Source organism: Malania oleifera, chromosome 12, assembly GCF_029873635.1.
Source record: "Malania oleifera isolate guangnan ecotype guangnan chromosome 12, ASM2987363v1, whole genome shotgun sequence".
NCBI lineage: Eukaryota > Viridiplantae > Streptophyta > Magnoliopsida > Santalales > Ximeniaceae > Malania > Malania oleifera.
In genome coordinates, this window is record NC_080428.1 from 42,905,258 (window position 1) to 42,929,476 (window position 24,219).

Genomic DNA, 24,219 nt, shown 5'->3' on the forward strand with positions numbered 1-24,219 from the left:
AAAACCTAGCATACAACCATCAAATCAAACTTGACATACAACTGTCATATCAAACCCGACATACACCCGTCATATCAAACCTGACATACAACCGTCATATCAAACCTGTCATACAGCTGTCATATCAAAATCCAGCATTTAGCCGTCATATCACATTTCCAATAATTCCATAAAATTGTATAAATCACATTTTTCCCTAAATAATACCATAGTAATACGCAGATTCACTTATACAACTAACTAAATTAACCTCATGTCACACGACTTTTAATTGATAAATCATGATATACTAAACTGCCTGAAAAATATATATTTTTGCTGAAAACTAGGTCTAATAATCTTCATAATTTTTATTCCAATCAAAATACCCGTTTAATAAGGAAAAGAAAGATGATTAACCCTACCCACTTTGGGTTTTCCCCAAATACTTATAATAAGTAAAACCATCTGTTTCATATGCCTTAATCATTCAGAAAATCATATATACATACATGAGTTCATATACTCGAGTTTAATCGGTTCAAATTTAAGAAAAACTGACATAATCTATTCCCCTTTCTTGTTCCTAAAAAATCGCTTATCCCGCTCCCTAAAACAATTCCCCAGTTCCTGAATATAGCAAGGAGAAGGCCGCCGGCAAGTTGAGAAAGACAAGGGGGATGATTAGAGGGCTAGCCGGAGCCTTAAGAGACCTTAGGAGAGAGAGAGACGCGCGGTAGAGAGAGAGAGAAAGAGTCGAAACCCTAGCATAGAGAGAGAGAGAGAGAGAGAGAGAGAGAGAGAGAGAGAGAGAGAGAGAGAGAGAGAGAGAGAGAGAGAGAGAGAGAGAGAGGTTTTGAAATTTTATAAAAAAAATGACTTAAGTTCTATTTATAGCCAAGCTGGCCCGTAGGAAATCGTCGACAATTTTCTTGAACTTGACGAAACTGTCGATGATTTGGCACTTAAAATGCTCTTGGTTGTTGTAATCGTCGATGATTTTCTAAGAGGGCTTCAAACTGTCAACGGTTTGGTGCTGAACCAAACCATCTCCATTATTTTTTTTACTTTTCTTTCATTTTTATTTATTTTCTTTTCTTTTATCTTTCTTTTCTGGGTTTGGGTTCCTACAAATCTAATGCGTACAAAAGACCTATAGTTGATCTAAAACACTCCTGTCGCAATCCTTTGAAGGAAATCCCTCCGATTAGCCCAATCTACTGATCTCGGATTCGAAAATCCGTAATGTTCGCGAGTGAAACCATCGATACTTTGAAGCCGAGAAGAACACCTTGCAGCACTGCTTGAAACTGTCGATGGTTAGATCCCAAATCGTCGAAGGTTTGCCCTTATGGTTGTACCTTGCATCTTTCTCTCGGTCCCTTGCTTCACGACACTATCCCCCGGTACATGCGTTCCACTTAGAATATGAGTCACATCCCCAACAATAATACTATATCATATAAAAAATAATAGAATAGTATTAAATTGTAAAATGCTGTGATATAATTGTGGTATGAATTTCATTTATTATATTATTATATATAATCTTAAAATAAGATAAATATTAATTATTGCCATTATTAATAGAAATAAATAAATAAATATATATGTATATAATAGTAAATTTTAACAATGATATAATATACAAAAGAATAATACTATTGTATAATTAAATATAATGCTATGGTGGTTGTTTTATCATATTATTATTTTATATTAAATAATAAATTATATTGTAATGTTATAATATATGAAATTATAATTTATATTTAATAAATTACATATTAAAATTTAATACTTCAAAATATAAGATAAAATGTAATATTAATAATATAGTTAAAACAAAATAATAATTAAAAATATGATGAAATATAGTGTATAAAGTACAATCAAGCACATGATTATAAAATGATTTTATTGTAAAAAATCATTTATTATATAATTTAATAAATAATATTATATATTAATTATAACAAATACAAAAAAATAAAAATTCCGTCCCTCCCATCTGTCGGACTATCAAATTCTTCCCGCCATTTCCTCTCTCTCTCTCTCTCTCTAGAAATGGGTGCTGCAAGATTTGGGAGTTCTTGGTATTTCGGGGGGACGGAGGTGTTAAAACCCTAATGCCTTGATCTTGATTTGCAGACGGACAGAAATACAGAAATCGAGAGAGATCGAGGGAGAGTATTAAGAATGGGGATACAAGGGCTTCTCCCTCAGTTGAAGTCGATAATGGCACCAATCCACATCAAAGAGCTAGCGGGCTGTTCTGTGGCCGTCGACACCTACTCTTGGCTCCACAAGGCTGCCTTATCTTGCAGCATTCAGCTATGCAAGGGACTTCCCACGTCCAGGTCCGTTCATTCCCCACCCCACCCCATCTCTCCTCTAAAAAATTTGTATAATGTAGTTGCAAATCTTCGTTACATTTTCTTAATTTTAGGAAGTAGATTTTCTGCGTTGGTAATATGATTCCATTTTGTATATGCAAGGGTGCGTGCGTGAACATGTATTTTCTCTAAATTTATGTGATGGCAATAGTGTGGAAAAAGAGTTTTTCTTGTGTTGGCAATCTGGTGCCTTTTTTTGTATTCATTTTTTATTGTTTTTCAATTGGAATTTAACGAGGGCTTAGTAGGTAGCATTTATAACAAATGGCAATATTTATTTAATTTGAACGAAACTAGCAATTGTGTTTCTTGTGTTGGCAATATGCTTTGTTTTTTAAAACATATTTTTGTTTCAGTACAGAGAAAAACCGGGAAGGAATACAACTAAAACTCTTGAGCTACGTAATCATTTGAACTAGAAGCTTAAGCTGTTCTGTTGACAATGTCTGTCAAATTATCAATTATCAAGCCTTGACACTCCCCCACATGTGCAGTCTGATCTCAAGTGAAGAGTTTAAGGAACAATGAATAACACCCATTTGGAGAATAGGACAGTCCAAAATAGTATAAATACAGTTAATAAAAATTGAAACTTGGAGGCCTTGATGACTTTTTAAGTCACTACATGACCTAAAAGCTTAAGCTGCTAGGTTGTGGGTGGCCAATGACTTGATCTAAAAGCTCAAGTTGTTTAGTTGTTTGGTTGTGAGCCAACAACATAGGTCAAACCCATATTGTTACTGCCATTGAACTGTGCCCAATTTAACTGGAAACTTTGCAACCTTAAACAACATCCACAATGGGATAAAGGGTCTTTTTATGTGTTAGATATATCCAGGGAAAGGAAATAGAATGCTGAATATTTCTTATGGATGGAGCTCAAAGACACAATCCAAACAATTTCTGTTCTCTTTTTTTTCCCAAGATTTCTTCTTGATTGAAAAAGGATAAAGAACTATGGTGGTAAACTGAATCAATAAAGATTTGACATCAGATAATTATATGTAGTTTTTTTTAAAAAAAAAGAAAAAGAAAAAATATTTACTATCAACACCACACCAGGGTTTTACTGATAGCACGTTCCACAAATAATTCAATAAAGGAAGGAGGATAGAAGGTTGAAAGAAGTGCTTGTGTTTATACCTTCTGTCAACGTGATTGTGGAAGTAAATTTAAATGTGACAGCTATACATTCAATGTCTAATCCTGCAGGCATATTGACTATTGCATGCACAGAGTAAATTTGCTCCGGCATTATGGAGTCAAACCTGTCCTTGTATTTGACGGTGGCCTTCTACCAATGAAAATTGAACAAGAGAACAAGCGTGCGAGGTGTGTTAGTTATCTTTCAAAGGCTCCATTTCAATTCAGTTGGTTTGCTTCTTTCAATCATGTAATGCTATTAAATCATTATTCTGAATGTATCTCAAATACTGTACATACAGCAATAATTTTTGTGTCTAGTAATGGGCACCAATGCTTGAAATGGCTCAATAGAGGCTCACCTCAAGACAAGGTATGCCAAAGGTGCCTTGAGTCTCAATCTAAGATACCAAATTCCTAAAAGGCTTATGCACCCATTTCTGATATTTCTATTTTTTGTTCTACCATCTCTAATTTCTGTTCTGTAAATTCTCTTTCCCTCTCCCTCTCTCTCTCTCTCTCTCTCTCTCTCTCTCTCTCTCTCTCTCTCTCTAATTTCTGTCCTAATCTACTCTTCTTTCTCTTAGTTCTCTTTCCCTCTCACTCATATTTCTTCTTCCTTTTTTTTTCCTGCTCATTCCATCCATTTATTTTCCTTCTGTGAAGCTACAGCCATCAAAATCCTGCAGAAACCATGATCCTTCTTTTTCCTTCTTTTTCTTTCTCTTCTATTTGATTCTATTCATTAATTCTCTCTCCATTTCATATAACTACCCTTAAATTTCCCTGTACTATTCTCTCACACAGCCATACCAGACACACGAAGACCAGTTTGCTTGCACCATATACAATATAAATTTCCCATAAATTACAGTCGTGCCACTCAATTTTCAAACATCTCTTCAGGAAAATTTTTGCAACTGCTCACCCCACTGGAAACAGACACTATTGCATGGCCTTCTCCCCTAAATTAATCATCGTCTAACCACACATGTGGTCCCACGTGCTGGTCAATAAAATTTCCAGCTGTTGTGCCTCAAAAATCACCAACTTCATGTGCTTTTCTTATCACACCACCATCACCATTACCACCACTGGTCTATCTTCACCTCACCATTGGAAACTCGCTTCCAGTGACTCGCGCCTCATGTGCCGGCAATGTACTTGAGAAAACATTTCTAGATCTCCTACAACTTCCAGACTCGCGATAAATTGGTCTAGCCATTTGGATTTTTTTCATGAGATTTTGATCTGCATTCTGCCATTTTGATTTCGGACTTGATATTTTACAAGCAAGCATGATGTTTTGATACAAAAGCTATAAATTATCATTGCCACCATCAATCATCTGATTAACTTGCTGCATTTTGTGAGTTTTATAAGCGAAATCATTTAATTTCTGCATGATACTCAGGATTAGAGGTGAAATATTTCTCGAAGAATCGTGAATAAGGTAAGTGGTTTTGCATCAATAGACCAAGAATTGTTGGTTATTCTGTTTAGGGTCCTTGGTGACAAATAATTGAGCACGGTGACTAATGTTAGAGTTGTCTGCAAAAGTGAAATTATTGTTTGGTGGGGTACAAAACATGGAGAATGCCTTGGAGATTTATTAATGCTTTGAATAGCTTAACTACCGAAGTTGCAATCTTGGGTAAGAGGCCCATTGGTTTTCCTACCAAACAGGAAATAGGTATAGCTGCTGTCTCTTGCAATCTTGAGTTGTGTGAAAGCTGCGATGATCATTTGAGTAAGGGAATTAAACTAGAAGCTTCATATTTTATTGGTGATTGTTCTCCTAATGGATTTGATGATTATGTTATTCGACGGTATGACAAGAATGAGGCTAGAAAGTTGTATTTGGTCAAATGAAATTGAGAGGAATTGCTCAATTTTGGTGGCTTTAACAACAAGAGATCTTTAGAAGGAGGTTTGGTGAAATTACAACATGGGATGAGATGAAGCAAGCCATGTAGGAGCAATGTACCCTCGAGTTACCAGTAGCATCTTCATCTACAAATTTTTGATTTGAGGCAAGAAGAAAAGACAGTGACAGATTACGCTAGTAGGTCCTATCATTTGACTACTTGTATCGACATAGAATGGAAAGAAGATGTGAAGATAGCTTGTGCAACAAAGGGTTGAAGCTTTCTATTTCCTCCAAGATTGTTGCATGTCGTCTTATTACATTTGCAGATGCAATATAAGTTGCCACTTATATTGAGGAGGATACGTATGTAATCCTTCTAGACTTATGTCAACCCTTTGGCTTGAGAAGAACATAGTGGAGTTGTGCAAGAGAAGTCAATTGAGAAATTGGGTAAAGGACTTCAGACTAATACCCCTTGGAAGACTCTTTGGGAGAACTTCTACGGTCCAACCATCAATCAAGTGCGTCAAATGTCAACTTTTTGGTCATTGAGCAATTTGAGCTGCACAATGTCCTAACCAAGTCATGGTTGTTGTAGAAAAAGAAGAAGATGATGACGATCGTGTTCAACTATTGACGCTGAAAGCTTGAAAAATAAATCCCAAATGATTAGATGATGATGCCAATGTGAAAGTCTGTTTGGAAACTTCAATATATACTCTTTTCCCACATAGTTCAATAAAAAGAAGATTGGAGACGAACTAGCATCTCTCATGCTTAAGTTATTTGTCATTAATAACCTTGTACTTCGATTGTTGATCCCGGTAGTTGTACAAGTAGTTGCAAGAAGTTGTGAAGAAGTTAAATTGGAAGTTGAACCAAATCCGATCTGTACGAAATTGCTTGAGTGAACTATACCACCTTGAAGGTCCATGATTGTTGCTTACTTACTCTCAAGATTGGATCAATTGTGGAGATAGTGCAATGCAATATCCTTCCTCTCAAGATTTGTCATATCCTTTTAGGTTGTCCATGGTTGTTTGATAGGAAGGTTAAGCATGACGCCTATGAAAATTTTTATTCCTTCTCTATTGACAAGAAGCATAAGTTGATGCCATCTTGGGCTTTTCCATTCACCAAATTGAAGCATATTTCCTTTCTTATGATTCAAGATGATTTTCATGATCATGGACTCCTTGGTGTTTTTCCCAACTTTGATGGAGTTCAGTTCTTTTTGGAAGGAGGGAATTGATGTAGGGCATGAAGCATGTATTTGGATGGATCATTTTGACCTAATTTGTCGGTCAATTTCAAATAAGTGGGGCAAGGGATTGTGTTGAGAATTCCACTTGTGAGTTTGTCTCACATTGGAAAAATTGAGTGAATGATGGGTGCTTATATATATGGTTGGGCCTAGGGCCCAAGACCCAATAGGCTTAAACTTTTGGGTTAAGTTAGTGTTCACCCCTGTGTATCAAGCCCACCTATGGGCTCCTCTGGTCCTAAAAAAGTGGTATCAGAGCCGACAGTTCGTAACTCTGGGTGAGCAACATCGTAAAAAGTCGAGAGGTGAAGCTAATTCTTCTGATGTGCTAATAGTTGGAGGATCAAGTGTGTGGCCGAGGCCAATAAGGATCATCTAGGCTGCGGATGGATCTGAATAGGGTCAAGACGTGAGAGATAGGATTGGTTCGGAGGCACGTGGAATGCAATCCGACGTGCGTAAGATGCCAGTGGTAAGGCCCACTTGAGCAGCTGTTGGAGAATTGGACTTACCTTGTTAACCTTGGTGTATTCCCAAGAGGGGGGGGGGGTGAATTGGGTATTTAAAATTTTGTCATAGGTTTAGCTAATCCAACAGCAGTATTTCACAACTTAGAGTCTTTCTATATACACATAAACCCAAATGCGTAGATAATATGCATAAATTAAATCATGTGCAACATTCATAAAATAACATATACGTGCAGAAAATAAATTACGGAAAAGTAAAGTGCACACACGATATGTTAGCGGGGTTCGGTCAACTGTGCCTACGTCCCCGCCTCTAGTTCACAAGTATGAGGATTCCACTAATGCTCACTTAACGGGTGAAGTGGCACTGTTTACAATCAGGTCAATTAGCGGGTCTGACCTCAACAACAATCGCACCTTACCAGGATTGTGCACCTAGCTTTCCTAATTGGATCTACGCCAATCTGGAACTATTCAACAGAGCTAGTCTCCCTCTTCAGGCCCATGCTTGGAATACAACAAATATAAAAATTTGGCGTACAAATAAATGCTTGTTAACTAAGTAGACTATGTACTGATTTAGTACAAGCACTAATCAATGCACCTCAAACAGATAGGAACTATAAGCTCAGTGCAAATATGTGTGTAATAACACTCAAGTTAATGTAAATCAACAGTTAAGATCTAGAGTGTATTTCCAAGCAAACTTTGAAACAAACAATCAATGTAAATCAATCACCACAAGTTTCAAAGTGTTCTAACAATAATATTCAAAAATATCTCAAATAAGATTTTCTCAAAATTAATAGCTCAAAAGATATTTGAAAATGTATAAGCTTGTGTAAAAATATTTTTGCAAATCAAATATCACAAGCTTGATGAGTCTTGCAATCAAGATGCAAAGACTCATTAGCTGTAAGGGTATTCCCACTCAAAGATTTATTATTTAAATCGGGGGAAGAACCCTAGCTAAGAACTCTCAATGAAAATAACAATCAATGCATGCAAGGAGAGTTTTAGCAATATGAATCACTCAATAACACTCTTGGGAACTTGATCTATCAAGGGAATAGCAAAATAAAGAGTATGGGGTTTGAATGAACAAATAGGGCTTAGGAAATTTGAGAGGATTTTTGGTTAATCCTATTTGCTAATCAACACTTAATTAGGGCAAATGAGGACATATATATAGAGATGCCCAAATTTTGACCGTTGGGGACATAGGGGTAATTATTAAATTTGTTTTAAAACTGTTTAAGAAAATTAACCCCATTTAACTCGGTAAAAAATTTGACAACCCGAGAGGATTGGTCAACCATTTTTATGGTTTGGTCGACCATCTCACTAAGTTCGGTCGATTTGGGGATTTTTGAACTACAGGTTCGGTCGACCGTGCAAAGGCGATTTTGAACCGTCTGAGGTTTGGTCGACCGTTTTGGGTTCGGTTGACCGAACTTTGGTGTTCGGTCGACCAGACAATTTTTGTACTAAGAGTTCGGTCGATCGGGCAGTTAGGATCTCTCCACGTGTTAGTTCGGTCGACTAGAGCGTTGCAGCTCATTTTGTGGTCGGTCGACCGAAGGGTCAAACTATTGACCCGGTGGAGGTTCAATCGACTGAAAGATTTTGCGTGTAAAAGTTTGGTCGGCCGAAGATGCCTTTTTTGTGCATTTCGGTCCTATTCTCTTTATAAGGTTGTCCCTATTCATATGATGATTAATTTTAAGTTAATAGGGAACATTTTCTTGCATAATTTATGAGCCCTAAGGTCAGTCTAAGTCTTTTGAGAGCCGACCGAAAAAATCCGGCGCCGGTCGATTGAAGGGTGATCCCTAATGTCCATCTATGGTCTTGAGCTTATAGATTTTACCATGCATGTCATGCATTAATTATTACAGACCAATAGATAATTAATATTATAGACCTGAAATGAAATATAATACAAATAAATTAAACACTTTGGGTCATTTTTCCCTTCAAGTCTCCATGTGACGCCATATGATTTTGCCAAAACGTGCAAGACTGAACCTGCACACAAGTTCGGAAAACATTAAAAACTTTGTATTTGTCATTACCAAAACGAGATAGGACTCAAAAAGTCAACGTACTTCCAAAAGGGAGACGGTTTTTGTTCATGGGGGAGCAGTTGGAACTCACAAGTGAGAGAGAGATTGTTGAGGATTCCACTTGTGAGTTTGTCCCACATTGGAAAAATTGAGTGGATGATGGGTGCTTATATACATGATTGGGCCCATGGGCTCACTCATGTGTATCAAGCTCACCCATAGGCTCCTCTGGTCCTAACAGATTGTTGGGCCCTAAACCCAAATTAGCTTAGTTAATTAGTAGTTTATTATGTTTATTAGTTTCTTGTAATAGGATAGTGTGTTTTGGGGGTTTGCTTATAATACTTGTGTATCTTAGGAGTTCGTTTGTAAGTTCATGTATCTTCAGGGGTATGTGTGTAATTTATTGCATTTAGGCTTTCTTATAAGTGTTGTGAGAAAGCCATGTAAGAGGTGGTTATTGTTGAACTTGAATTGAGAGTTGAATGTGGTTATTGTTGAACTTGAATTGAGAGTTGAATGTTTGTTCTTTCTCCAATTGCATCCCCTTCCTCATTTCTTCTTTCTTCTTTCTTCTCACTTCTTTCTTCTTGTTCTTCCCCTCGCAATCTCCCCACTATTTCTTCTAATTTCTCCCTTGGCAGCAATTCCATTATGCTGCCTGCCTCACCTTCCTTCCGTTATCTTATCTTCCACATGTTCTATCCCCTAACTTATCACAAATATCTTTATTTCTTAATTTATCTTTTAGAGTTATACCACTCATCCACCTTAGCATTCTCATTTTAATAACTTTTTGGACATCTTTTTTTCTTAGTTGCCCAACATTTTGATTCATATAGGATACTAGTATTATGGCTGTCCTAGAACTTTACTTTAGTTTTTAGGGTATTATACAATGACACAACACACTCAAAGCACTTCTCCATTTTACTCGATGTGCTTTAACTCTATATTCAATGGTAAGGTTGCTCCTTTGTGACTGGTTTTAGTCATGGGTTCAAGTCTAAGGAAACAGCCTCTCTGCATAAAAGTAGGGGTAAGCTGCGTACACTGTGACAACGTTCCCTTACCCTCGCAAAGCGGGGAGCCTCATGGTCCGGGGATGCCTTTTTTTTTTTAATAAAAAAAACTCTATGTATTGCATTGTCTTCAATTTCTCCTTTAGATTGCGTAAAAGATCAGGTATTGAAATCTGTCAGTGTAAACAAATTTTTGACCATCAAGTTAGTCTTTTCTCTAATATTCTTCTAAAATGGGTAAATTTATATTTCAGTCTTATTTCTACTCAATTTCTAATTTCATCAATCAAGAGAATATCATCCGCAACCAACTACACCAACCTCAATTTGGATGCCTATAGTAAGTTCATCCATCATTAATGCAAAAAGATAAGGACTTAAAGCCTTGATGTACACATATTGTGATTGGAAATTCTCTAGATTCCATTTATAGTACTAACACTAGTCTTTACTATATTGCACATATCCTTAATGACATCTATATGCCTACTACATACTTTTCCATAAATTTTTCCATTAATCTTCTGGATAGATATATTGCTTTGGTAGCTGATCTACCAGAATAAAACCAAAATGATTTTCTGATGTGGGATGAAGGGAACTCTTCTGGGGAAACATCCTGCAAGCAATCTAGACCTTGCTGGCTCAGCCAGTTAATATATACTTGTGTGTTTGTGTCTGTATGCGTGTATGTATATATGAGATCCTCATGAGGCTGGGGCTTTTCCAGGGCCTAGAACCAGACCTGGTCATAGATGACAGGTGGTTCTGGTGGTTGCTGAACTCCTGGGATGCAATTGGCCTTTGTCTTCCATGAGGAGTTTCAGAAAGGAAGGCAGTTCATTAGCTTGTTACTTGGTATGATTAATGAAATGATGGAATCCATTAAAAAAGATTCAACAGGCTCTAGAAGGAATTCCTTTGAGGCTGGGTGGGTCATGCATGATGTTTAAACATAAATATATGATAGCAGATGACAATATATAAAGATATATTTAAATTTCTATAGTTTACATGCATATGGGCTGAGGGATACAAATTTTAATTAAAACCCTGGCCTGGCCCTAAAATGGTAAGGCTAAGTCAGGTTGAGTGGTATTGGGCCTATGGGTGATCTTTTTTTTGGATGCCAAGGCTCACCCAACTATTTGGCTGGGGCAGTCTGGCCAGGTCAGGCCCAGATTAACCTTCAACCCAGTGTAATTATCCTCCTTTGTGGGTTTGGGGAGACTGCGAATGAGAGTTCTGAATGCGGCATGGCATAGCATTCATATTACCCATTATAATATAAATGATGCTTTGTTAATTTCAGTATCTGAGTGAAGAACTAATGCAGGGTGAGGAGAGAAAATCTTGCACGTGCTATTGAACATGAGTCAAATGGTAATTCTGCTGCTGCTTTTGAGTGCTACCAGAAGGCTGTTGATATCTCTCCTTCACTTGCCCATGAACTAATCCAAGTAAGGAACATATGTTGGCTTTGTGAAGCATTGTATGCTCACTTTATGGTAGGAATATAATAATGATTTGTTAGGATTTCCTCAGAATTCTTAATAGGTACCATGAATTTTTATAGTTCCCTTTGTTTTGGGAATCTGGATGATGTTATCCTTGTATTGACATGGTTGTGCATGAAAGGTCTTAAAACAGGAGAATGTTTGCTATGTTGTGGCTCCCTATGAGGCAGATGCTCAAATGACCTTCTTGGCAGTCAGTAAACAGGTTGATGCAGTTATCACTGAAGACTCTGACTTAATACCCTTTGGTTGTCCAAGAGTGAGTTATCTGTTAACTGATCATTCAAAATTTAGTCTCCTCCAATTGTTTGTTTGGATTTGTATTTGTTACACTAATGTGGAACTATTTTTCTTTGGCTAACACTGTATGCTTGTCATTTGGCTTGTTTTAATTCTTTCAAAAAATCCAGATTATCTTCAAGATGGACAAGTTTGGGCAGGGTGTTGAGTTTCGGTATTCTATGCTCCACCAAAACAAGGAGATAAATTTTACTGGATTCACCAAGCAGATGCTTCTTGAGATGTGCATTTTAAGTGGCTGTGACTATTTGCAATCATTGCCAGGAATGGGCTTGAAGAGGGCTCATGCACTTATTAAGAAGTTTAAAAGCTATGACAAGGTGATTAATTGCTAGTGCACTAGATACTGGATTTTACTAGGCAGACCACCAAAAGGAGGACATGCCATTGTCAATTTGTTTGCAGGGCTTCATTGAGTCACAATATATGTATCTGTGTGCTTTTCTCCCGAATAGGTTACAGTTTTGTATCCTTACTCCATTGTGTTCCTGCTAATAGGCGACTGACATGGAATATATACCAATGCTAATTCCAGGTTATTAAACACTTGAGATACAGCATTGCCTCAGTTCCTCCTCTTTATGAGGAATCATTTAAAAAGGCTATATGGACTTTTCAGCATCAACGAGTTTATGATCCAATCACTGAAGATATTGTTCATTTGTCTGACCTGTCTGATGACAGTGGTGATGATTTAGACTTCTTAGGCCCATATCCTTGATGTAGAATCATCTATGAGATTAAATTTATCTCTATCATTGAAAATATTTATGATCATTCCTTAACCGGTGACACATTGCTCCCTCAACATATAGCGAAGGGAATAGCAAAAGGTGATCTTGATCCATTCACCAAAATGTTGTTCCAGGTACCTTTTTTTATTCTCCCCCCTTTTATGGGATTATTTTTTTATTTTTTATATTGTGAATCTGCAATAGCTATATCTTTTTATGTATTATGAAATATGTAATTGGTTCTCCAAACCTTATTTGCTCCCTTATTCTAGAATATTGAATTTTTTTTCGTAATTGTTAACTTAGTTATATGTGACCATGTGCAATGCCAGTGTCAACTCTTCATATTCAACTTAGCAGCAATAAAACAAATGACTTGGATGAATAATTGTCAAGCCATTTCTGTTACCAGAGAATACATATATATGTATATCTACATATATCTGTATATATATATATATATATATATATATTGCACTGGAGAAAACAATGAGCGGTAAGCATCCGACTCCAAGAAACTTTTCAGTGTCTGACACATTTAAGACACCAACATGCACCCAACACAGATGGAAATGTGTCTGATATGTGTCAGACAATAAATCTGACATGATTGACACTTCCTGACACAGCCTAAAGCCTTTTGAACCCTGACTTGTTTTCTATGTTTTTCTTGTATTTTGTTTCTAGATTATTACTTGTTCTTGGTCAAATATTTGCTTGTTCCTTATTGCTCGTTGCCTGGTTTTGCATTAATGAATGTATTTTCATTGTTGATGATACATTCTGATCATGTTATAAATATGACGGTACTTTATGGATGTGTAATATCAAATTATGAAATATGAGTGCTGAGAATGAATGCAATTGAAATTTTTTGTTAGAATGTGCATGCATAATGCTTATAATTCAACATGAATTTACTTTGCCTCACTACTTTACATCTAAAGGGAAACATCAATAATAAATATGTATAAATATTTATTTTTAAAATTAAATAATTGATATATCCCTGCTGTGTTGTTGCATGTTTTCTGAAATTTTTTGAATTGCCGTATTGGTATGATATTGTGTCTGTGCCACATGTCGGCTGCAGTGCATTTTTGACGATGTGTTGAGAAGTTGATCCTAGCAGAAAATAAACATTCTGAAGGGAGAAATTTCTTAAAGAAGTTGAAAATAACAATAATGCAAAGATTCATGACCAAATTATCTGTTCCCTCTTGCAAATTACTTCTGTTTTCACCCCAAAAAGGAGTTTTTTTTTATTTATAGATTTTCAAGCATTTTGGTGTCATGGAACTACTTTTGAGTTCTGTAAGCATCGCATGCAATTTACGTCCATGAACATGGTGAAATCTCAAGGGCTGGTGATTGGGCTGGGCATTGAAAATGATGTTGAAGTAGCAGGCAAAATTATTACACTGCAAATTTGTGCAATTGTACGATAGACCATATAAGATAGTGTCATGCTGTGATATTTACTCTTTACTGGGCATCTAGTGATTGATTTGGACTTCAATGAATTGATCACATCATCTGATTACATTTATCTTGTAGTCTTACCTTTGACTACCTTCCAATGTGCTTGAATCATCTGCCTTTTTTGACCGACAGGGGCAGAATGTAACCACTGGGGTGGTGCTTGATCAAGCTTACCAGCTTGAGAGTTTTAAACCTGAAAGCGAAAGGAAGAAACTGGATTTGCCTGTGCAGAAGAATCTCCTGACTAATTACTTCTGTATCCAACTATTTGTTAAAGACCATATTTTTTTTTTTGGCTTTTTATGATGTTATTTTGGTTTCTGTTTATTTTATCCTTCAGTGAATGAACATTTTTTATCCAATGGCAGTTAATTTCCTTGTTCCATACTTCAACCTAAAGAAAGATGCAGGGAAGCCTGCCTATTCCTCTAGAAACGAGGAGTATACCTTATTTTCACGTCTGCTGATGCTGTTTGAGGTTCAGTCACTTGTGACTGATGATGGGAGCATGCAGAATCTAATTTGATTTGCATTTCTAAGTTTTCAGTTTTTGGTTTCTTCTTTAACCACTTGTTTTCCCTTAATGCTTTAAGGCTTTGCATCCCTTGAAGCAAAAAGAAAATTCCGGGCCCCTCAAATCACACCCAAGGATACAAATCCGGTGAATGGATTTTCTCCCTGTGAAGGGGAATATGCTACTGAGAAGACTGCTGCTTCTAAAGCAAACTGCTCACCAGTGTCCTTGCTTAACTCTGAAAACTTGGACAATGCATCTCTTTCTAAAAATTCTGTGAGTTATTTAATGGGGCCAATGATGAAATTCTACTGAATATGATTCGGTACTCAAAAAGATGCCAAATTGTACTCTGTATTATCTCAATAATACTCTTTTCCTTTTTTAGGTGGAAGATGGTGCTAACCCTAATGTTTTTGAGAAGTTGGGATCTCCGAGTCGTGGTAAGGATGGAAGTTTCTACACACACACACACACACGCACGCACATACAGTTGGCCATGAAACTATTGATCAATCTCTTATATGCTCACGAATTAAGTGCAATTAAAAGATTTGAAAGACACAATGGGAGCTATGCGAAGTTCAGAGCTTGCTTCGCTGCAAAAATCCATGCATGAAATACAATATCTTTTCTGGCATTTCCTAAAGAGTGAAAATAATAATGTCGCAGATGCAATTGAGGGCAAGATGAGAACAGATAACAGAAAGGTTGTTGTGAGGAGTTCATACTTTCAGCGTAAGTCTGTAAATGAGATTGTTGACAAGAAGAAAGAAAAGCTCTTGGTTGAGAACGAAGTTGCTGCTGATGCAGTCGAGAATACAATTCCTGAGAGTACTTCTTTAGAGAAATACTGTTACAAAGGCACATTCATGAAAAGGAAAACCACTCAGATCAACAGTATTCAGGCAGTATGTGCTCTTGCTTACTGTTGAGTTCTTATTTTAGTTCTATCTTCTAAATATCCTACACCTTTTTATTTGTTTTATCTGCTTCAGGAAAATGAGGCAGCCAAGTTTGTGCAAACTGATGCATCTTATCCCAGCAAAAGTAAGTGCCTGTTAGAGTTTTTAGTCTATTCTAATTGGGAAATTATAGTCTTTTTTAAAGTTGTCCTCGCACTCCCTCCCCCGGTCCACTATTCAACCCACCACAGAGAAGAAGATATGTTACTTCTGAGCTTATGAAATTCTACTTATATCTGAATACGTAATAATGTCTCAGATGCAATTGATGGCAAAATGAGAACAGATGAGAGAAAGGCTATTGTGAGCTCTTACTTTCAGCATAAGTTTGTTGATGAAGACATTGATAATAAAGCGGAAAAGCTCTTGGTTGAGAGAGAAATAGCTGCTGATGCAAATGAGAATAGTCAGAACCCCATTCCTGAGAGTTCTTTAGAGAAATACTGTTTTGAAGGCAAATTTACGAAAAGGAAGACCCCTCCAATCAACAGTGCTCAGGCAGTATGTACTTTTGCTTACTGTTTAAATTTTGTTTTAGTTTAATTTTTTAAATATCTAACACCTTATTTATCTGCTTCAGGAAAATAAGAAAGCCAAGTTTGTGCAAACTGATGCATCTTATCCCAGCAAAAGTATGTGTCAATTGGAGTTTTTAGAGTATTCTAACTTGCTTTGGACCGTTGGGAGTAATAGTTGCATTGATATTTCTCTTTAAAGCAAGAAAAATATTCCTGAAGTGCTTATCAGATGGGAACTAAGTTAATCATTCTTTTATGAAACTTCATACTAGACTTTGAGATTCATCCTAATGCATATTAGCATAATAGTGGCTTAGTGTAGTGCCTTGGTTCTTCATAGAAAAAGAATATTGGGATTGCTGTATTCATTTTTTCAGAAAACATCGCTGAATTCTAACTATGTGCCATTTTAGTTGGTGCAGAATAGAACTACTGGTTTACAAGGGGCCGGGTAGCTAGCCATTAATGGATCCCCAACCTGTTTGTACCAGAAAGTACAAGAAATAGTAAAGTATTCAAGAACATTGTAATTAAGACTTTAAATAATGCAAATGGATTGGAATTCCTCAGCAGGTTTGCCAGCATTTGAATTTAGATGACCTGAAAGCAACCTGTTTGGAAAAATTTATGGGTGAATTGGGGGTCAGATTGCCTAGTCAATGCAAAATAATTTTGACAGCTGTCTTGCACAAGTGATGGCCACACAATGTTGGCCTATATTTTTTGTGGAAGATTTGTGAATTTCTCTAGAATAGCTTAGAAGAAGTTGGTTGCCACTGCTTTCTGAGATTTATAAAATACTTTGAATGGACCTTGATTTTTAGATCCTCACGTTTGATGCAAACTTTATGGCTGCAAATCTTAAAGTCACTTACTTGCCAGTTCCATGTTGTGTCCAAATGATCAAAATGTTAGTCTGCATTAATCTGTACTCATTTAGAAGGATCACTATATTTAAATATGCAATTTTTTCTTTAATTGAATTATTGATTTGCAGATGCATAACTTTAAATAATAAAAAAACAGAAACTGCATTTTTTTATTTTTTTGTTCAAATGCCATGTTCGCTTGTGGCCTGTGGGTTAGCATTTTCCTTTAAACTTGCTTTTACGGTTGTAGCAGGTTATTCTTAATCATGTTTGGATTTTTTGGCTATCTTTTAGTCTATCTTTTTAAATCTTACTTTACCAGTGTAAACAATAGTTTTCATGTGTTTAATGTTTCCTCTGCATTTTCCATTTGAATTTCTTGTTCAAATTAAAGTTTCCTCAGTTTTGATTGGTTTACTTTGTTCTCTTTATATCATGGGTTCTTCCTTCAGACGACTGCATTGCTGACTCTGATGACACATTTATGGAGGCAAAAGCACAAGAAGGAAAATTTGGGTGTGACATTGCTCATTTAGGCAATTATTCTGACATAGCAGAGAAGTCAATGGAAAAATTTGTTTCTGTAATATCATCATTTAGATTCTCTTCATCTGGTTCTCGTGCAAGTGGCCTCCGTGCTCCTCTTAAGGATGTGCAGAACTATTGTGTTAATAGGTAATATAACTCACCCTGTTGCCAACATTATCGCCTTAGAAACTCAACTGGAGATTCCTTTTTCTGAGATTTGGAATCTATTCATTTCAGGTCAACTGTTGGCATGGATTTAAGCAAGTTTGCTTATCAACCAAATAACCGGAGTGACTCAGTATCTCGCAGAGGCTAACTTTGGATAGTATTTAACTTGAACTTTCTGTTGGTTGACCATTTGTGTTGGCCATTTCTTGCTGCAGCTGGCACTAAAAAGGCCATAGCCTTTTAGTTCTCTATAAGTGGCACAATCACTAGCTATTTTTCTGGTTGGTCTTCTAATTTTTGTTCTTATTATTTTGCTATTATTATTATTATTCTTTGATTGTGCTAGGTTAACTATATTTGGAATCATTCAAGATGGGTTGGTTTTCTGGTTATGCGGCTGTCTGCAATTGTTAATATTTTTCGTGAGTTGAGATATAAGCTCTTGTATTTTCATTTATTTGAAGCTCCTTGTGGAATTCAACTGTGAAAATTCGTCTGTAATTGTTTTGCTTTGTAGGGCTCAAAAAGTTGTAATTCTAGATATTTGTTTGGTTATTATTGAAGTACATTGTACATTTTATGTTTTGGAAACGTTTGCGCCAGAATGAAACAATTTTTCATGAGCACATTTTGATAATAATAACAATTATTTTTTAATAAATGGAAAATTTCCGATTATGCTAACATGGAATGGAGCTATTCAATCTGGCATGTAGGTTCTGATGTAAAATGGAAGAAGAAAATGATAAATTTAAAAACAAGGGGAAACAAAGTTGGATTGAAAACTCTACTACTTCATTGATAAGGAAATGATCATTATATAGGTTAAAAACAAACGGTTACAAGCACAAAAATAGGCACCACTAACATCATCTACCACTAACATCATGCTAAATAACTCTTAGGCATCACTAACCTCATGCTAAACAGCTTTTAGGCACCACTAACATCATGCTACCACTAATATCATGTTAAACAACTCTTAGGCACCACTAACATGCTAAACAACTTCTAGGCACCACTAACATTATGCTAACTAACTCCTGCAAATTAGGCAGAAAATAAAATACAATTGCTGTTATTAATTTATTCAAAAAATCCTCCCTTAAATTGATGTTCCATACATAACATCAGTTTAATAAGACTCCAACTTTAAAGTGTCATCTCTCAAATAAAGTCCTTTGAACTGCAAACGCCAAGTAACTCCTCGAGTTTTTGCAATGTTGGAAATTTGAGAGGCTTTGTTAAAATATCAACAATCTGGTCTTCACTTCTGCAGTAAACGAGATTAATAACTCCATCATTTGTGAGATCTTTCAAGAAATGATACTTCACATTTATATGCTTGCTTCGACCATGTAGAACAAGATTCTTTGAGAGCTTTATTGTTAAACTGTTATCACAGTAAATGCGAGTAGGCCCATCTTCTTTGAATTGCAGCTCTTCAAGAATCTTCTTTAGCCAAATAGCTTGACAAGCACAAGCTGTTGCTGCAACAAATTCAGCTTCAGTGGTTGATAATGTGATGATTGGCTGCTTCTTTGATGACCATGAAACAATTCTTGTTCCCAACATGTAAACATACCCAGATGTGCTTTTATGATCATTAGAATCTCCTACATAATCACTATCTGTAAAGCCAAACAAATCTGACTTTTCTCCCTTTCTAAAGAACAACCCATACTCCTTAGTACCTTGCAAGTACCTAAAAAAATCTTCTTGCAGTCAAAAAATGAATCTCTGTTGGACACTCCATGTATCTACTAATGACACTTACAAAATGCATTATATTAGACCTTGTTGCAGTCAAATATATTAAGCTCCCCACAATTTTCTTGTAAGGAATACTGTTAACCTTCTTTCCTCCATCATCTTTGTTTAGCTTCAAACCAAACTCAGATGGTGTATTCATAGGATTACAATCCTTCATCTGAAACATGTCTAAGATTTTTCTCACATATTTCTTTTGAGAAGTAAGAATGCCGATAGAAGACCGCAACACTTCTATGACAAGAAAGTAATGCATCATGCCAAGATCAGATATTTCAAATTCAGCCATCATGGATTTCTTAAAGCTTCCAAATATGGCTGTATATACTTTCAGTATAGATTAGACCAACTACATATAAGCAAACAATGAGCATTTTCCCTCCATCCTCAACTTTTATGAAAAGTGTATGTTCATAAGGACATTTTTGAAATCCTTCCTTCAAAACATAACTTTCTATACGATTATACCGAGCCCGTGGGGCTTGTTTTAATCCATATAGAGCCTTCTTTAGTCTATACACTTTATGATCGATAAATACCAGTCCCTTCAAATCTCCATGGAGGAATGCAGACTTCACATCGAGCTAAAAGATAGGCCATGAGTTCTGAGCTGCTAATACAATCACCAATCTGATTGTGTCATGCATTGCAACTGGAGCAAAGGCTTCTTTATAATCAACACCGCACTCTTGCTTATAGCCCTTTGCCACGCAGCGTGCCTTGTACTTGTCTACCACCATTCTCCTTCAACTTTGTCTTGTAAACCCACTTCACGCCAATTGTTTTATGCCCAGATCAAATAACTCCCATGTGTCATTCTTTTCGATGGCTGCAATTTCAGCATCCATAGCCTTCTGCCATTTTGATTCTTTGACAGCACTTTCAAACACTGTAGGATCACAATCTAAAAATAGAACAAAATGAGTGATTTGGTCTTCAAATTGATCAATTCTGATTACCTCATAATTTGACATCCATGCTGGCCTCCTTCAAACACGACTGCTTCTGGTGCTGTTGGAGTGATTTCAGAGGCTGTAGGAGTTTCATTTTGAGGATTCTCAAATGCATCAGTTGCTAGAGCAAGGTGTTGTTGCGGCTGGTTTGCTTCATCACCATCTTCTCCATTAAAACTAGTTGGAATTGGCTCTCCAAATACATTTTTGTTCCATTCCCAGATTTTATCTTCATAAAAAACAACGTCTCGATTGATAAGTATTTTCTTAGTGTTAGGATTGTAAAGCTTATAAGCTTTTGACTGATCATTAACACCAAGAAAAATACATTTTTCTCCCTTGTCATCTAGCTTCTTCCTCTTTTGATCTAGAATATGGGCATATGCAACACACCCAAAATTTTTGAAGTGATCAACAGCTGGTTTCCGTCTGCTCCATGCTTCCTCTGGTGTCTTATTTTGAACAGCAAGTGTGGGACTTCTATTCAATATGAATGCTGCAGTTAATTGCTTTAGGCCAGAAGCTCTTTGGAATACAACTCCTTATTAAAAGACTTTGCACCATATTTAGAATAGTACGATTCTTCCTTTCACAAACGCCATTTTTTTGGGGTGTATAAGCTACTGTAAGTTGCCTCTTGATTCCATAAGTCACAAAAACTTGCAAATTCATGTAAGTTATATTCTCCACCATGATCTGTGCGAAGAATTTTTATGGGATTGCCAGCTTCTTTCTCAACCAGCACTTTATAACTTTTAAAGGCTAGAAAGGCTTCATACTTCTCTTGAAAAAAATAAACCCAGCTTTTACGACTAAAATCATCAATGAAAGTAAGTATATATCTTTTACCTTCATTACAACATGGAGTTATTGGCCCACAAATGTCGTAATGAACAAGCTCTAGTGCAGCCTTCGCCCTCCATGATTTCCCTTGTGGGAATTGATTACAGTGTTGTTTGCTAACAACGCATTCTTCACAAACTTCAAAAGGAGCTGTAATTTGAGGAAGACCTATCACCATATTCTTCTGTTGTAAAGTTTTCAACCCACCAAAGCTAAGATGTCCATAGTGTAAATGCCATAGCCATTCCTTCTCTCCCAATTTTGCAGAAAGACATGAATCAATGGTGTCATGGAGATACAATGGAAACATTCGGTTGACTGTCTATCAAGCCCAACTTCTCATCTTCAATTTTGCAGACTCCATTTTTGATAGAAATTCCATCTCTTTTCTTGTAGCTGACCAACATTGAGTAAGTTTGTTCTCAAATCCGGAACAAAGAGAACGTTAGAAATAGTTTGAATAAAATTTTTGTTACTTTGAATTGCTACATTTCCTTTTCCCATAAAAGAGATTGTATAGCTATCACCAAACTTCACAACATCACGAAAAGTTTCATCCAATTCAAAGAATACAGACTTCTCTCCACTCATATGGTTGCTACAGCCAGTGTCTAAGTACCACAAGAATTTCTTGTGGGTTTCCTCCTTTATGTGACAAGCCATCAACAAAGACACTTCTTCTTCCTTTTGAGCAATATTGGACTGCTTTCCACCATCTCTCCTTAGATTAGTACGACACTCTGACTTGTAGTGGCCAAACTTGTGACACCTGTAGCATTCAACTCTTGATTTGTCTGTTGACTTTGACTTGGAAGGCGTTGAATGATTGTTGTTGTTGTCATGGCCTTTTCCTCTCCCGTGAGAATCAGAATCTTCAGATTTCTGATTTGAGTGTCTACCATCATTGCCACCTCTGCCTCTGCCTCTTCCTTGTCCATGACCTCCTCTATTTGATGTCGAGGCTTGTAACGCTTGCTCCTCCTTGTCTTGCAGATTCATTTTCTACTTATGAACCAACAAAGAACTCTGCAATTCATCAATGGACATGCTGTCAGTGTCTTTAGATTCCTCAATCGAACAAGCAACATGGTTGAATTTTTTTGTCATTGAACGAAGAATCCTCTCAATGACAGTGACATCCGTCATTTGGTCGCCATGGATTCTCATCTTATTTGCGATTGCCATCATCTTGGAGAAGTAATTTGTCACCGATTCTCTAGACTTCATGTGTAAAGTTTCAAAATCGCCTCGAAGTGCTTGCAGTTGTGCCTTCTTTGCCTTTGCGCTGTCCCCTTATACTTCTTCTTCATAGAGTACTAGATTTGCTTGGAAGTTTCTTTACAAAGAATGGTTTCTAGGATGGAATGATCAATTGCCTGGAAGAGATAATTCTTTACTTTGAGATCCTTCAACTTCTGCCTTGCAAGCTCCACCTTCTGTGCATTTGTCAGCACAACACCTGTTGTTGGTTTTGCTACTCTAGAAATAACAACTGTCCAATAATCTTGGACCTCAAAAATTTTTCCATGAGCATGCTCCAATGGTTATAGTGACCATCAAAGCGTGGAATGGCTGGTTGCACAAAAGTTTCAGAAGTCATTGCGGAACTCTAACTTGGATCTAATACTACTGATGTAAAATGGAAGAAGAAAATGATAAATTTAAAAATAAGGGGAAACAAAGTTGGATTGAAAACTCTACTACTTCATTGATAAAGAAATAGTCATTATATAGGCTAAAAACAAATGGTTACAAGCACAAAAACAGGCACCACTAACATCATGCTAAACAACTCCTAGACACCACTAACATCATGCTAAACGACTTCTAGGTACCACTAATATCATGTTAAACAACTCCTAAGCATCACTAACATCATGTTAAACAACTTCTAGGCATCACTAACATCATGTTGACTAACTTTTACGAACTAGGCAGAAAATAAAACACATTTACTGCTATTAATTTATTCAACAGGTTCAGCACTAAGCATCTGCCTTGCTTTTTATTGGGTGCAATAATTATATCCTAGAACCTAAATAGAAAATCACAAATGATCTGTAGGGAACTAAATGCTTCTAACATTGAAGGATTACAGCATCATTCGGTTTTGATTTTCTCCCTTTCTGTGTGCGCACGCATATTGCTTTCCAAAGCAAAAATGTCATTGCAACAAAAGCCTTTACAAGCACACAGTGCTAAACAATAAATGAATTATTTCACAGACCGGAGAAAATGTTGGTTGGCTGCACAACTGGAAGGAGAGTAGATTGTAGCAAGGTTGTTCTTTTGAAGGCCGCCCTCTAGCTGAATAGGATCTGACAACATGATTTACAATATATATATATATATACACACACACACACACACTAATACACAAAATGAAATTTATCACTTATTTTTTATTTAAATTTTTATTCAATTAATTTTGTTTATTCATTTCATTCGGCAAATCAAAGGTGAATCTCAATTTTTTATTTTTTTTAAAAAAAATATAAGAGTGGTGAAGATATTTTTAAAATTTATATTAAAATTAATTAATTTATTTTTCCTTGAAATGCAAAGAATTATGAAAAAAATTTTAGAAATTAAAATTTGGAAGCTGGTTTTGGTGGATGCTGTGATTAAGAAAAAAAGCATAATCGAAAATTGTCTTGGATAGATCTCACTTTAGAACATGGGCATGCGTGTTCTACTTAAGAATTATTTTTTACTTTCTATTTCAAAATAAATTTATATATTCATGTGTCAAAATAAGACTGATCTAAAATGACCATTCACGTGACTAATCGATGGAATAGAAGATATTATAAAGTTAAGCAGTTTGTCATATTTTAAACAACACATC

General features: G+C 36.2%; 1 protein-coding gene across 1 annotated transcript; it reads left to right on the plus strand.

Annotated features, from left to right (window-relative positions):
* The first annotated feature begins 2,001 nt into the window (after positions 1 to 2,001).
* On the plus strand, positions 2,002 to 18,390 carry LOC131144448 (exonuclease 1). Its single transcript, XM_058093112.1, has 16 exons — positions 2,002 to 2,339; positions 3,588 to 3,707; positions 11,547 to 11,670; positions 11,849 to 11,986; positions 12,138 to 12,347; positions 12,563 to 12,738; positions 12,823 to 12,895; positions 14,376 to 14,499; positions 14,837 to 15,033; positions 15,146 to 15,200; positions 15,430 to 15,668; positions 15,756 to 15,807; positions 15,982 to 16,223; positions 16,303 to 16,354; positions 17,562 to 17,784; positions 17,875 to 18,390. The coding sequence occupies exons 1-16, from the start codon at positions 2,179 to 2,181 to the stop codon at positions 17,951 to 17,953; spliced, it is 2,265 nt and encodes a 754-aa protein (XP_057949095.1). The 5' UTR covers positions 2,002 to 2,178; the 3' UTR covers positions 17,954 to 18,390.
* The last annotated feature ends 5,829 nt before the right edge of the window (positions 18,391 to 24,219 follow it).

Coding starts and splice junctions, on each gene's coding strand:
- LOC131144448 (XM_058093112.1), top strand. CDS start 2,179: ATGGGGATACAAGGGCTTCTCCCTCAGTTGAAGTCGATAATGGCACCA. Junction 12,348..12,562: donor AGTTTAAAAGCTATGACAAG/GTGATTAATTGC, acceptor TGCTAATTCCAG/GTTATTAAACACTTGAGATA. Junction 15,201..15,429: donor GTTGGGATCTCCGAGTCGTG/GTAAGGATGGAA, acceptor ATAATGTCGCAG/ATGCAATTGAGGGCAAGATG.